Here is a 16159-nt window from a genome sequence, read left to right on the forward strand (position 1 = left end):
TGTGGGTCTCTTTGATCCTTGAGGACAGCAATCCTGATGTTTTCATCTTTCTCTCCTAAACATTGAGTCCAAGTCCTGAAACATAATAAAAGAAATTGAATCATTATGAAGTAGGCAGGGGAGATACTATTATCATCAGTTTGCAGATTGAAATTAAGGTCCAAAATGCTGAGTGATATAAGGATTTAGTTATGTCCTGGCCACTTTTCCCTGAGTTTACCAATAGAACTTCCAAAGACTGCTGAAGGGCTTGTACCCTGACTCTACCTAGTATCAAGGGTGAGGTTTCTCAAAGTATTATCTGGGACTATCTGTCATAGACTGACTTCTGAAGATACTTATTAAAAATATAAAATCTCACAAATGTAATTTTGAGCAAAGAAAATCCAGACACACAAAATCAGAAAAGAGAGGACAGTACTACCAAATTTACAGAAATAAGAAGTATTATGAAGCAGTACTATGAGCAACTGTATGCCAACAAATTGGTTAACCTAGATGTAATGGACAAATTCCTAGAAATGTACAACCTACCAGGACTGAATCATGAAGAAACAGAAAATATGAACAGACCTAACTAGTAAGGAGATTGAATGAGTAATTTTTTTTAAAACTTCCAACAAAGAAAATCCCAGGACCAGATGGCTTCACTAGTGAATTCTACCAAATGTTTAAAGAAGAGTTAACACTAATCCTTCTCAAACTCTTCCCAAAAATTGAAGAGGAGGGAATACTTCCCAACTCATTCTATGAGGCCAACATTATCCTGACACCAAGTTCAGCAAAAGATAGTACAGTTGACCCTTGAACAACACAGGGGTTAGGGGAACCAAACCCCGTGCAGTCGAAAATCTCCATATAACTTTATAGTCGGCCCTATGTATCCATGATTCTGCATCCACAGATTCAACCAAGCTCAAGTGTAGTACTGTAGTATGTATTTATCGAATAAAATCCTAGTAAAAATGAAGGCACATAGTTCAAACCCGTATTGTTCAAGTGTCAACGGTACATGAAAAGAAAACTACGGACCAATGTCCTATATGAATTGTTTTTGTAATTTATTTATTTTGGTCTTAATTGCAGCAGGCGGGCTCCTTACTTGCGGCTCGCCAACTCTTTAGTTGCAGCACGTGTGCTACTTAATTGCAGCACATGTGCTCCTTAGTTGCAGCTCATGGGCTCCTTAGTTGTGGCATACATGTGGGATCTAGTTCCCTGACCAGGGATCGAACCCATCTCACTTGCATTGGAAGGCAGATTCTTAACTACTGCACCACCAGGGAAGTCCCCCATATGAATATTGATGCAACAATTCTGAACAAAATACTAGCAAACAGAATTTAACAGCACATAAAGAGGATTTTACATCATGACTAAGTGGGATTTATTCCTTGAACGCAAGGGTGGTTCAACATATGAAAATCAATCAATGTAATAAACCACATTAACAGAATGAAGGGGGAAAAAACACAGTTACCTCAATCGATCCAGAAAAAGCATTTGACAAAATTCAACCCCCTTTCAGATAAAAACACTTAACAAACTAGGAATAGAAGAAAAGTACCTCAACATAATAAAAACCATATATGAAAAGCCCACAGCCAACAGCATACTCAATGGTTTGAGCCTGAAAACCTTTCCTCTAAGATTAGGAACACAAAAGGATGCCTGCTTTCACTACTCCTATTCAGCATAGTACTGGAAGCCCTAGCCAAGACAGTTAGGCAGGAAAAGAAATGAAAGGAATATGAGCTGGAAAGGAAGAAGAAAAATTATCTCTGCTCACAGAATACATGATCTTATATGTAAAAAAATCCTGCAGACAACACACACACACACAATTGTTAGAACTAATAAACTAATTCAGCAGAGTTGCAGGATACAAATCCACACACAAAACTTAGTTGTGGGGACTTCCCTGGTGGCTCAGTGGTTAAGAATCCGCCTGCCAATGCAGGGGACACGGGTTTGATCCCTGGTCTGGGAAGATCCCACATGCCGCAGAGCAACTAAGTCCGTGCGCCACAACTACTGAGCCTACGCTGTAGAGTCTGCAAGCCACAACTACTGAAGCCTGCATGCCACAACTACTGAAGCCCATGAGCCTAGAGCCCATGCTCCACAACAAGAGAAGCCACCACAATGAGAAACCCGTGCACCGCGACAAAGAGCAGCCCCTGATCACCACAACTAGAGAAAGCCCGCGCGCAGCATCAAAGACCCAATGCAGCCATAAATAAATAAATAAATAAATAAAAGAATCTGCCTACCAATGCAGGGGATACAGGTTCGATCACTGGTCCGAGAAGATCCCACATGCTGTGGAGCAACTAAGCCCGTGCAATGCAGTTACTGACCCTGCACTCTAGAGCCTGCATGCCACAAGTACTGAAGCCCACATGCTTAGAGCTCACGCTCCGCAACAAGAGAAGCCACTGCAGTGAGAAGCCTGTGCACTGCACCGAAGACCCAATGCAGCCAAAAATAAATAATTTTTTTAAAAAAAAACTTAGTTGTGTTTCTATACACTAACAATAAACAATATGAAAAAGAAATTAAGAAAGTGACTCTATTTACAGCAGCATTAAAAAGAATAAAATAGGAATAAACAACCAAGGAGGTAGAAGACTTGTACACTGGAAACTACAAAGCGTTGTTCAAAGAAATTTAAAAAGATGCAAATAAATGGAAAGACATCCTGTGTTCATGGATTGGAATTCTTAATATTGTTAAGAAGTCAATCTACACAAAGTGGTCTACAGAGTCCGTGCAATCCCTATCAAAATCCCGACAAAAATTTTTTTTACAGAAGTCAGAAAATCCATCCTAAAATTCATATGGAATCTCAAAGGATGCTGAATAGACAAAATAGTCTTGCACAAGAACAAAGTTGGAAGTCTTACACTTCCTGATTTCAAAACTTACTACAAAGCTACAGTAATCCAAATAGTGTGGTACTGGCATAAAGACAGACATATGAACCAATGGTATAGAATAGAGAGCCCAGAAATAAACCTGTGTGTGTGCATACAAATGATTTTCGATAAGGTGCCAAGACCATTCAATGGGGAAAGAACAGTCTTTTCAACAAATGGTGCTGAGAAAACTGGATAACCACATGCAGAAGAATGAAGTGGACTCTTACCTTATGCCATATATAAAAATTAACTCAAAATGGGTCTAAGAGCTAAAACTATTATAAAATGGGGGACTTCCCTGGTGGCGCAGTGGTTAAGACTCTGCGCTCCCTGTGTAGGGGGCCCGGGTTCGATCCCTGGTCAGGGAACTAGATCCCACATGCGTGCCGCAACTAAGAGTTCACCTGCCACAACTAAGGAGCCCACGAGCCGCAACTCAAGTGTTGAGCCCATGTGCCACAACTAAGGAGACCATGTGCCACAACTAAGGAGCCCAACTAGGGCACCGCCTGCTGCAACTAACTAGGGAGCCACCTGCCGCAACTAAGACTCAGTGCAACCAAATAAATAAATAAATATTTTTTAAAAGATGGTTAAAATGGTAAATTGCACATTACATGTATTTAACCACAATTTTAAATTTTTTTAATTAAGAATTTAAAAACAGGGGCTTCCCTGGTGGCACAGTGGTTGGGAGTCCGCCTGCCGATGAGGGGGACGCGGGTTCATGCCCCGGTCCGGGAAGATCCCACATGCCGTGGAGCGGCTGGGCCCGTGAGCCATGGCCGCCGAGCCTGCGCGTCCGGAGCCTGTGCTCCGCAATGGGAGAAGCCACAAAAAAAAAAAAAAAAATTTAAAAACAAGATACAAAAAAGTATATGCTATATGATTCCATTTATTTAAGGTACAAAAATGAATCTGTGGTGTTAGATGTCAGGACAATGGTTAGTTACCCTTGGGAGAGGAGAATAACTGGAAAGAGGCATGAAGAGGCTTTGGAAGTCCTGATGATGTTCTATTTCTTGATTGGGGTGTTATGACATGGATATATATATATATATATATATGAAATTCTTTGAGCTGTATATTTGTGATTTGTACAGTTTTCTATGTGAATGTTACACTTCCAAAAGATTCCAAAAACGTAAATCATGAACCCCACAGCAGACTATACAGAATCAGAATCTCTGAGGATGGGACCTGGGGACCCTGCATTTTAAAAATCCCCCTTCCAAGTTTTTCTTAAGAACATTGGATGCTGCAGATCTTTGCTAAAGGAAGAGAATTAGGTAAATATTTTTCCAGTGCCCCAGGATTCTTCAGTTGTACCCTAACAATAAATATTCCTTAGAAAAGAAATTCTTGATATCCTTGAGTCATTTAACTTCTCCTGTTAGGAAACTCCACGTCATCTTTCAGGTGCTGAGAAAGAGAACTAAAAATAGTTAACAGCATATAGAAATGTAGAGTTTAATATATTACACTTAAAAATATGATTTCTTCTAATTTGTCAGACATACTATAACTTAGGAGTATTTTATTGACGCCCTCTGAAAAATGGCAGGTGCTAGGACCTAGTGGAATTCAGGCAACTAGGGTAGGAGGTGCACCCGGGGTGTGGTACAGTGCAAGCAAGTACAGAAAAGCCAGTTCTTCCACATGTAAACTACTTAGACTCCATTTCATCTCTCTCATACCACCTCCAAGATTTCAGCAGCCTTTACCCTTTACCCTTTCGGTAAACCAAAAGCGTGTTTCTTGCAAAAGCTCTGTTGGAAGGAGCAGATCAAGGTCAAGGTCTTGGACAAGCTCTTGGAGACCTTCTTGGAGGAGGCAGTCAGAAAAGTAGAGGAGCAGGAAATATTGGAGGAATAGTTGGAGGAATTGTGAATTTTATCAGTGAGGCTGCAGCTGCTCAGTATACCCCGGAACCACCACCCACTGAGCAGCATTTCACCAACGTGGAGGCCAATGAAAGTGAGGAAGTTAGGCGGTTTCGGCAACAATTTGCACAGCTGGCTGGACCAGACATGGAAGTGGATGCCACTCACCTAATGAATATTCTCAACAAAGTCCTGTCTAAGCACAAGGATCTGAAGTCTGACGGCTTTAGTCTTGACACCTGCCGGAGCATCGTGTCCATCATGGACAGTGACACAACTGGAAAGCTGGGCTTCAAAGAATTTAAGTATCTCTGGAGAAACATCAAGAAATGGCAGTGTGTTTATAAGCAATATGACAGGGACCATTCTGGGTCTCTGGGAAGTTCTCAGCTGCGGGGTGCTCTGCAGGCAGCAGGCTTCCAGCTAAAGGAACAACTTTACCAAATGATTGTCCGCCGATATGCCCATGAGGATGGAAGTATGGATTTTAACAACTTCATCAGCTGCCTGGTTCGCCTGGATGCCATGTTTCGTGCCTTCAAATCCCTGGATAGAGATGTGGATGGCCTGATTCAGGTGTCTATCCAAGAATGGCTGCAGCTGACCATGTATTCCTAAAGTGGGCACTAAGTCGGGACTACCCTGGGGGACAGGAGTGCTGGAAGCTTAGCCATGCTCTCTGCACGGTTGCGGTTACCCCATCCAAAGCTGTCATTTCCTGCCGAGTTCTTTCATAACCTGACCTATTTCTGAACTTGTGCTGCCCTTTACTGCTTAATTAAACAGATTTTTCATGAAAAATATTCTGAGTGGTTTGTATGTAGGCTTTTTGAGACACAGGATTAATATGGACTTATATATGTGATGGGAGTGCAAGGCAGGCTCTAATGGAGTAGATTTTAATAGGTCATTTCTTATTTGGTGAATGAATTCCAAAGAGCAGGAAAGCTGTTGTTGTTATTGTTAAGAATGGAATTTTGAAAAAAATCCTGGAATAAATCAAGAAAGCTCTCAGGAGATACATTTTTTTCCTTTAAAAAAGGTGAGGAGGCAGGAAATTCAAAACCTGTTTTTCTCTTAATTCACATCTGGTCTATTACATTTTTTTTTTAAAAAAAGTGTTTTCCTGGTAACCCGTGTAACTGTATAGAAACAGGTTCAGAAATGTGAAATTAAGCAGTTTTATAAAAGGTAGTATTTTTTTAAATGGTGGAACAACTATCTAAAATCTAGAATTCTTTAGTCCCTTTTCTCTAGCAAAATAAGCATGTAACAGTTTTGTTTTTATATAATTGTAAAGAGGATCAGGGCATTGGGGAATGAAAGAGTGTACTTATAGTTGAAATGTCTCTGGTTGCCTTAATGAATCAAAGTGACCGCTCTTACATGTACTTCAAAATCAGGCACGCCCTGCTGATGTTAGCCAGCTCTTGTCATGCCTTGCCCTGCCTCAGAGCAAAGAATATTCTTTCATTTGTTTGAAAACTGCAGACAGGAGAAAAAGTAAACAAAGAAAATGTACACAAATCATAACCAGTTATTTGGTATCTAAAGCGATAGAGAGATGTATAAATATATATAAATGTTGCTGAGTCTTTATTGCAGTGGTTCTCAGCCCTGACTGCAATTTAGAATCGCCGGGAGAGCTCTTGAGCTGAGTCCCACTCCACATGAGTTAAATACAAATCTTTAGGGGTGGAGCTCAGAGATGAGTAGTTTTTAAATCTCCCCAGGTGATTCTGATGAGCAACCAAGGTTGACAGCCACAGCTTTAAGGTTAGTCTGTCTTCACTGTATTTTTCATATTAGACTCAGCTGAAAACTGAGGTCCCCACAGGAGTCAGTGTTGCCAGCTTCCAAAAAAAAGGAGATAGGAGTATGGAGAAACTGCCACCCAAAAAGCAGGGGTAGTTGCGCCTTTCTTGTGAATGGCCCTTGGTTTGGCTTTTTCATTTTGATTCAGGTGGTGATAACGGGGCAAAGAGAATCCAGGAATCCCCGGCCAGTAGACTCAGTTCGAGAGGCTGCATTTTCAAGTGCTCTGTTCATCTGCCTATTTAATTGGTTTCTACCCTCCTGCTTCTCTGGGTTTTAATGCATTCCCTCTCTCCCAATCTACTTTGGAGGATCATCCTGAGTTTGAAGATAAATCCTTCCTTTTTGACTCATTTAGAGGAAAGCTGTAACTGTTGAAATGATGTAACTGGCCTGTTAACAGCCCTCAGCTGCCTGTTAGAAATCCCCAGTGAAAATAGGACAGGTTGGCATTTGGCCTCTGTGGACACCATTATCACCATCATATAATATTTATGATATACCACATGCATGTAATTCTGAATTGAGCCAAGCCTAGAGATCACGTCCGCTTTCCTCAAGGGACTTGTAATTTAAACTTGGTCTGGGGAGCTACTTAAAACAGGTGTGGTTATATTAGAATGAGGCTGCAACCTCACATTAATATCAGGATCCCTGTTTTAGAATATGGCCACTAGTATGTTAGGCATGGCTGTAGTAATATAGCCAGGAAAGGGGAAATCTGCCAAGATGCCTTTTAAGGTCTCAGAATATTAAGTTTATAATTTAACCTTTCCACATGATGGTTGGGGAAAAGAAAACGTAGCCCCACTTTTCTCCCCTCACTTCATTTTAAATGTTTTATGAAAGTTAAGACAATTATCTCACACTAGGGGTGGTATTAAGTATTTCTCTTGCTCTTCAAGTTAAGGGATTACCTACTTTTATGATTCTCTTCCTGCATGCATGGGGCAAAACATCCTGAAGTTACCTAAGTTTCTCTTGTTCTTTTCTGAATTTGTGTAAAATTGGACAAATAACCCCAGGCACTAGAGTGGATCCCAGAAAATTTAATCCAGAGTCTGGATTTTTCCAAGTAAACAAACCTTTGGCATTGTGTAGAACCAATAGCCTAACAAGTGATTGAATTTCTTAATTTCCATCCAATGGGGTTTTTTGTTTGTTTGTTTTAGTTGGTGTTTTAAAGGCACATCTTCAGTGTAAGAGGGAGTATTTACCTGATAATTTTTTTCAAATGTTGCCTTTTCTACGTGGAAGACTACTGATAGCCTAAGATGAAGGGCTTTCATTAATATAACTCCATCTCATTTTCAAATTTCTAAAAGCAATACAATCAATGTAGTAAGTTGAAAATAATAATGATTTTGTTTAAATGTGAAATTATACATCTACATTTTTTAATTTCAAAATATCCCATATGATTTTGAAAAACATCTTAGTCTTGATTTAATACACTGAATTCTGTAACCTATAATAGCAGGAAAAAGAAGTGTGTTCTGTACCTAAGAACAGCAAATGTCCAAAAACATTCAAAATTTGTATATCATCTTAAAGGTCACTTTTAAAATATTTTTTGAGTCATAGTGCATGTGATTTAAAAGTTGATTTATGTATCAACTTCAATCAGAAATTTCATCAGTAATATTGCACAACTAACCCATAGTCAGGCCTTAAAAAATATTTGCTGAGGCACCTGCAGGGCACTGATACTTAATGTACGTATTAATCTTGAAGTGCTTTCAGAATTACTTTGTTTTAAATGTCTATTTTTAATGCTAAGTGGATTAAAACAATTTAATTCCTAGAAAATTGATAATACAATTATGCAGGTGGGTAGAAATATGCTCTAACTAAGAATATTGAGGTAAACAGAATACCTCTTCCCTGACTCTCCTGGATAACTGAGAATTTATTGAATTTGAATAATAATACTCTTCCTGAGGAGTTCCATTAGTTTTTAAAGGAAAGAACCACAGCTTTGAGGAATAATTTTTTACCATGGGACTGATTTGAATTTGAAAAATTAAAGGAGTGTATTTTGCTGTATACTTTTTTATTATCTGTTTTTGAATATATTTTATCAACTTGCCTGCTTTAATTTGAATGATTGGGTGTCAGGTAAATGTTTAGGTAAATGTTAATTGTCATTGTGGCAATAGTGAGTTTTGTGACCTCAAGTAAAACTTACATCTCAATTTTTCATTAGTAAAAATGAAGAAGTTGAACGGATGATTTCTAAGATTCCTCCCAGTTCTAAATTTTATTATTCTGAAATTGGAACCTTAAAATGTATTATTTTATTAGTCCTATAATGAAATCTCTCAGAATAATTTCTATGCTGCCTTTTGTCCTTCACATTACTAGGATGAAAACTTACATATAGTTTCTCATGTGATTGATTATCAAGAGTCTGCTTTAATATTCTTTTGTCGGTCAAAGCCACTCATATAAAACTGTTAAAGAAAACCAGGGGTCCAGAATATTACCTTTATTCATGAATAGCAGTAATACTAAGGGTCCTTTACATTTCTCTTTCTCCATCTGAAAAATAAGCTATAATGCTTGACCTGTATTATACATAGGGTCCGGTAATATAGATAAAAATTGGATGCCTCACAATAAATCAAAGGCGTATTTCCAATCATACTACCTATGACCATATCCTCAGTGTCCATAGATCATTCTTTTTTTTTAATTTATTTAATTGAAGTATGGTTGATTTACAATGTTGTGTTAATTTCCACTGTACAACAAAGTGATTCAGTTATACATATATATACTTATTTTCATATTCTTTTCCATTATGGTTTATCACAGGATATTGAATATATTCATAGGTCATTCTTATATCTATACTTCAGAACTTCTTTTTTTTTTGAATTTTAGAATTTTATTTTTTTTATACAGCAGGTTCTTATTAGTTATCCATTTTATACATATTAGTGTATAAATGTCAATCCTAATCTCCCAATTCATCACACCACCACCACCACCCACCTCCCCGCCATTTTCCCCCCTTGGTGTCCATACATTTGTTCTCTACATCTGTGTCTCTATTTCTGCCCTGCAAACCGGTTCATTATACTTCAGAACTTCTATTCAAGACTTCTATGTTGCTTAGTGGAGAAAACCAATTGCAGAATAAATTTACCTTTATTGAGCATATATTCACGGTACCATAAGCTGTTCAGCCTCTAAGCCCTAATGAACAACAGCCCTCCATAGTACAGAAGAAAATTAAACGTTAGTGGCACAAGGAAAATTATGTCCCTTAAAACTCTACCTTCTCTGAAACTTCTGGGGTGATGAAAATATCGTAGCTATCAATTGTGATGGTGGTTACCCTGGTGTCTGCATTTTTTCAAAGAACATCAAACTGTACACTTAAAATGGATGCTTTTTATTGACTGTAATTGATACCTCAATAAAGTCGATTAAAGGAAAGGCAGAAAACAGCTGTCTTAGAGGCTGGTAATCAGACAAAAATGGAAGTCGGATGACCTGAGTTTTAAATCCTAGGAAGAAACCCTGTTACTTTAGGGAAATCTTGAATCCTCTGTTTCTACCTTCTCCGATGAGAAAGTGAAGGTAAATTATTCCTTTTTAGTTCCCACCCTGCAGCAAGATAAAGTAGTATGGTGACAGTGGGTCTTGGTTGCTTTGAGAAGCTGAGGAAAGCTACAAGATATTTTTTCCCTAGAAAAATGTACATATAAAAAGGGCTGGGACTTCCCTGGCGGTCCAGGGGTTAAGACTCCATGCTTCCACTGCACGGGACACGGGTTCAATCCCTGGTCAGGGGTTAAGACTCCACGCTTCCATTGCAGGGGGCAAGGGTTTGATCCCTGGTCAGGGAAATAAGATCCCGCATGCCCTGTGGCTCAGCCAAAAACAAACAAACAAACAAAAAGGCATACCCTTTCAGAGGCTTCACAGCCTTCCCTTTCAAGCTCATCTATGAAACCCCAGTGAAAAACACTGCCTAAGTGTCTTAAGGTGAACCCAAAGTATCAATAGTAGGTGAGAGTAGGTGAGGAAAAGGTAGCATCGTTTTTTAGCACCTACCTGTGTGTGCTAGGCAATGGGAATACACTGCACAGAGGAAGGCAATCCCTGCCCTACAGGAACTCTTGATGGTTGAAATGTAGATACTTAGTCACAGTTACAGATTACGCTCTTATCAGTGCCAAACATCTGCTAACCTATCAAGTATCACACTTAGCTGTGTTGTTACTAGTTCATAGTTCATCTGGCAACATGAAGATCTTGCTGCCAAAATGATTCCACACCTGGGATTATAATCATTGAGCTTATTGTCCTCTTCCTTTCTCCCTCCTCCTCCTCTCTTTCCCCCTCCATCTTTCTCTTCCACTCTCCATCTCACTTTTCCTTTCTCCTCTTCCCTTTTCCTTCTTGTTCTCTCTCTTCTATCTCTTCCTTCCATCCTCCCTCCTTCTCTGCCTTGCCTCTCTCTCCCTTTCTTCCTCTCTTCCTTAAGCTTTCTCTCCTTTCTCCCCATTTCATCTTCTCAGTGTTCCCATCTAGGTGAGTAGTTCGTGTGTAGGAAAAACTCTGTATTCGGTCAGCATGGATTAGAATTATCAACCCCTTCTTTTATAATACCATCAAGAAATACCTGCTGCAGTGTATAGATATAAACATCATACGAATTACGTTTAGTTTCCAAGGCTTAGAAGTGCAGGATCTTCCAGGGCCCGATATCACTAAGGGGCCCTTGAAGTTGCTCGAGTTTGCTTACTTTCTCCTGCTTTATTGCAGAGTAAGTACAGAAAGGAGAAAGAATGTAGCTGTGATTATTGCCTCAATTTGCCCCTTTCCTTTCCCTTCTATCTCCTACATGGAGAAAGTCTCTTAGTGACCCACTGGTGTTGGCCATCATGGCAGGCCCACCATCGATGGTGGAAGGAAGGCTTCAGTCCCACCTAGGATGAAATCCCCCATCCTGCTTCCCAGAGAGGCTCCCATCAAGGCTGAGCTCAAGAACCCACAATGAGTGCCATAGAGCCAGTCTAAATGAGCCTCAGTGATAAAATGTTTATATTGATCACTCAACAGGAATATGTTTTTCTTCCTTCTGAGTTGGGAATAGGTGGGCCACTCACTACTGTTCTATCTCAGTGCGAACATTTTCCCAAATTGGCTCAGTGCATGACGAGGCTGAGCTGCGTGGCATGTCTGAATTTCACCTTGTGGGCTGTGATTAATAGTCATTCAACCAGTGGCCCTGCTAACTGATTTCTCCCATCCTTTCACAGAACCATGATGGCAGTATCGACTTCCGAGAGTATGTAATTGGCCTGGCTGTCCTGTGCAACCCTGCCAACACAGAGGAGATCATCCAGGTGGCATTTAAGGTACTGTCAGCCCCACTGAAATCATCTTGGTCTGTCTCGTAAACAAGTGTTGACTCTAAGTGTATTATCTGAAAATCAGTGCATCTATTACGAGTGTTTATAGATCTGCTGTGACATGTACACGAGGGCAATGTGATTAAGACAATCGCTACCGAGAATAAAGAAAAGACAAGCATCCATTTAAGCAAAAAGAAAGTCTTTGGAAGCAGCCTAGTTAACAGCATTAAAATTGAAGAGCAGGTGATTTCATAAAGTAGTTTAAAAATTATTTCTTTTCAGCCTCCCCATTTTGGAGCCCCAAAGTGAGGTTTATAAATAAACACCACCTGTCTATAGTCATCCCAATTCACCAGGCAGAAAGTTCTGATCCATCCTTATTTTCTCACTCTGTATGTCAGAGATATTTTAGGTGATCTTTTCCCGATGGAGTTTAATTTGTTGTGGTGGTGTCAAGTGAATACCATCATAAATGTCTCAAGTTTCCACCCTATGTGTTTTCCTGTGTATCACATACATTGTCACAGCAGTATGGGGGGTTGAGGGGCAGATGAATAAAATCCATGTCCCCCACCCCTAGCAGAACTTAATGGAGGTTTGAATTATGAGAACTCAGATTCCATTTTATCACTTATATATGCAAAAAGGAGAGGGAAGAGTACATTCCCAAAGTGTGTTTTGGTTCTTTGGAGATGAAACGTGCTTTATCTAATTAGTATTTGAATGGGATGTTCCCTTCCATATTCTAATCTTACATGATCTGCTCTCAAGTAAAACAAAAACTTGATCTCACTTACCAAGCTGTGTATGTGGAATCTTATTGTACAGGTCTTTGAGTCTCTGCTTCATCCACCATAACAGCTGAGGGCCTTCCCCCATGCCTCTTTCCTACTCTTATTTCTTCCTGATTTTCTCTGAGAAGAATATCCCACTGTGTCCTCAACAAGTGTTGTCCCCTCTATCATCTAGAAAGACTCTCTTCCTCCCAGAGTCCTTTCTCATGTCTTAGAGGCCACCTGGGTTAGCCTCACGAATTTCCATGTGTTCTATCCTTGACAGAGGAGTCCCCAGGTTGACTTTTTATTTCAGATTGGTTTCAACTGAGTTAACTGCTAGGCCTATAAAGAACCTAAGAGGTTGATGCTTAGCAGATGGTCTCAAGGCAAGGGCCAGAACTCTTTCCAAGCTGAAAACTTTTACAGACTGATTCATCATAAAACCTAAAATTATACACATAGCTAACTTATTCCAACCCAGACATTTCTGTTTCTGTTCTGAGATTGTCTGTGTGATTATAAGGTCAGCTGGGCAAGTGGTCACTTTGGGTTTACCAATGAAAGACCTGATAGAAAATTTGGCCCTTAATCATAGTAATTATTGTCTTTAAAGAAATCCTGAGATTTTTCTCTAGCCTAGACCTTGGTTTTGAGGGGGGACAGGGAGAGGAAAGAAGGACCTAAAACTATAATTAGCTCTTTTCTTCAGTAAAGCAAGTGTCATGTTTTACTTTGGTTATTTTTTTATCCTTCTCGGGGTGTATGATGTTCTGGTTTTTTTGTTTTGTTTTGTTTAAGTGTCTAAATGCCTATTTTATTTTATTTATTTATTTATTTATTTATTTATTTTTTGGCTGTGTTGGGTCTTCGTTGCTGTGTGCAGGCTTTCTCTAGTTGCGTCGAGCAGGGGCTACTCTTTGTTGCGGTGCACGGGCTTCTCACTGCAGTGGCTTCTCTTGTTGTGGAGCACAGGCTCTAGGCATGTGGGCTTCAGTAGTTGTGGCTCGCAGGCTCAGTAGTTGTGGCTCACGGGCTCTAGAGCGCAGGCTCAGTAGTTGTGGCGCACGGGCTTAGTTGCTCCACGGCATGTGGGATCTTCCTGGACCAGGGATCGAACCCGTGTCCCCTGCATTGGCAGGCAGATTCTTAATCACTGTGCCACCAGGGAAATCCCTGTATGATGTTTTTGAAAATTATTTTGGCATGCTTCTATTTTTCATTTAGTAGTATCATTTTGTATATATACAGAATGCATTCACATCCTTTTATTTGGGTAACACTTCACAGTTAACTTCCCATCTTTGATCATATTTCATCATCACGGTGACCTTTAGAGGTAGAATATTAGTCAGCATTCTTCAGTTGTAAGCAGCCGGCATAGACTCTGGTGGAGGAATCAGTTGTGAGGACAGCAAGCAGGCTCCAGGGAATACTCCAAAGCAGGCAGCTCCAGAGGTCCCAGCTGCGGGAGCTGCTCTACATCTCCCTTGGGCACTGCCGTTAGAGTGAGCAAACTCCAACGCTGTTCATCATTCAAATTCCAGGCAGAGTCCAAATGGTCTTGGACCATGTGCTTGCTAGGAAAGACAGGATGTTTTGATGCAGAGTCCCACAGCATTCCGTGCACTGGGGAGATATCGCTCCCCCATTCTCCAAGGAAAATGGGGTGTTAAACCTTCTACCAGAGCCCAGAGCATGAGATTTACCTTAGATCTGGGAACTCTGGGGTAGGGAGGCTATTGGGAGCGATGAGGAATTGAGAGAAATGGAGGGGTTTTCGTGGGGTAGTTGTGACAAAGGACAAATGGAGAGGAAGTAAAAGTCCCCAGAATGGACGTGTGAAGGAAACTTATACAGATGGAAGAGCCATCAAAGGACCAAATTTAGTTGATTTGATAAGTTGGTGAGAATTCTTTAGGAATGGAAGACTTTTACAGAAAAATTAGAGTTTGTGAGAAGGTGGGGGGAGGTTGTGACTGAATCCTGGCAGTTAACGCCTGAAGTCCAAGGCCCATAAAGAGCCCCGGGGCTACTGTTGTGAAAACAAATGCTAGCTAATTCACCTTGCGCTTTCCAGCTATCTTATCGTCCATTTAGGGGCTGAGTAGTAGAAAATGGACTAGGCGTCCCGTGCCTTCTTATCTGGGAGCAGCAAATCACATCTTCGAATTATATTCTTCTCCTCCCACCCTAGTGGACAATTAAAACACTATTCAGTATTTGCTTATTGTTCTTTTCATGATTATCACACCTTATCCAATGCCTGTTTTTGATCGTGTATTTGGTCAGAAGTGGATACCTTAACAGCAGGAACTGTAGATATCTGCCTGCATTTGGGCGACAGCTTGACCATTTACAAGCTGTGTGACCTTGGGAAAGTTACCTGGCTTCCTTGTTGCTCAGCTTTCTCATCTGTGAGATAGGGCTAATAACAACACCCCCCCTTACATAAGACTATTATTAGGGTCCAATGAGTGTGTAAAGTGATTTGAACATGTTGGATCAGTGCCTGCAAAGAGTCAGTGTTGATATCATGAAAAACTGTTAATACCCTGGAGAGGATTATGAATATGGCATATTAATTATCTATCAGTTACCCCTGCATTGCTGCTTGACTTTCAGACTATCCCACCCTTTCCCCTCTGCCTATAAACATATTGTCTCTCCCTTCCTGAAGGCAGCCTCCTTTTGTACGTGGTTATTACCCCCATTTATCTCCTGTGCTTTATTCTATAATTTCTTAAAAGAAGAGCCATGCCTGTTGCCTCCACGCCTCACCTCTCTATTCATTGCTTGATTCCCGTTACCATCTGTCGCCAGGATCTCCTAATTGCCAAATCCAGCAAACCTTCTTGCTTCTTGCTTGGCCTTCCTATGCCATTTTATTCTGTTGGCCATTACCACACTCAGAGTTTCTTCCTCTTTCCTAAAAACCTTCCCTAGCTTCCAAGATGCATGCTCTTTCTTTCTGCTTCTCCATCTCTCTGGCTGCTGCTTCTGAGTTTTTCTGGCCGGTTCCTCTTCCCTGCACACACCTCAACTCTTGCTGTTCCCAGGGCTCTGTCTTACTTTGTGCACTTTCCACAGAGAAGCTCAAACACACTTGTAGTTTCAATCTTTACCTGAATTCATATCTGAAGCCTCATCACTTTCCTGAGCTGATGTGCTCAATCTTAACTTCCTCCTGGCACTTCTGACTCAAATTTAAGCTCTCCAGGTCTAACCCTTGATCTCATTGGGAACCTGTTTTCCCACTCTTGGTAACATAACCCTCCTTCACCCATTTGCCCAAGCTAGAATCCCTCAGCTGTCTTTAGCTCCTTCTTTTCCATCACTACAGACCTCTAACTGATATGTAAGTCCTGTCTTTGCTTCCTTATAAATTCTGTCTC

At 40.5% G+C, this 16159-nt stretch overlaps 2 protein-coding genes across 4 annotated transcripts in view; both read left to right on the plus strand.

The window, feature by feature from the left end:
- LPCAT2 (lysophosphatidylcholine acyltransferase 2) overlaps positions 1-16159 on the plus strand; it is a 64296-nt gene that overhangs the window by 41881 nt on the left and 6256 nt on the right. For all 3 annotated transcript variants that reach the window (XM_022555068.3, XM_022555067.2, XM_022555066.3), the window contains one exon: positions 11896-11994. In XM_022555068.3, the coding sequence (XP_022410776.1) occupies positions 11896-11994 (99 nt within the window). The remainder of the gene's footprint in view (positions 1-11895; positions 11995-16159) is intronic.
- Positions 4841-5623, plus strand: CAPNS2 (calpain small subunit 2). The gene has a single exon (XM_022555070.2). It carries the CDS (start codon positions 4952-4954, stop codon positions 5420-5422), a length of 471 nt encoding a protein of 156 aa, XP_022410778.2. The 5' UTR covers positions 4841-4951; the 3' UTR covers positions 5423-5623.

This window comes from Delphinapterus leucas, chromosome 20 (genome assembly GCF_059928025.1).
Source record: "Delphinapterus leucas isolate spDelLeu-1000000601 "Yukka" chromosome 20, BTC_Dleu_Yukka2, whole genome shotgun sequence".
Taxonomy (NCBI): Eukaryota; Metazoa; Chordata; class Mammalia; order Artiodactyla; family Monodontidae; genus Delphinapterus; species Delphinapterus leucas.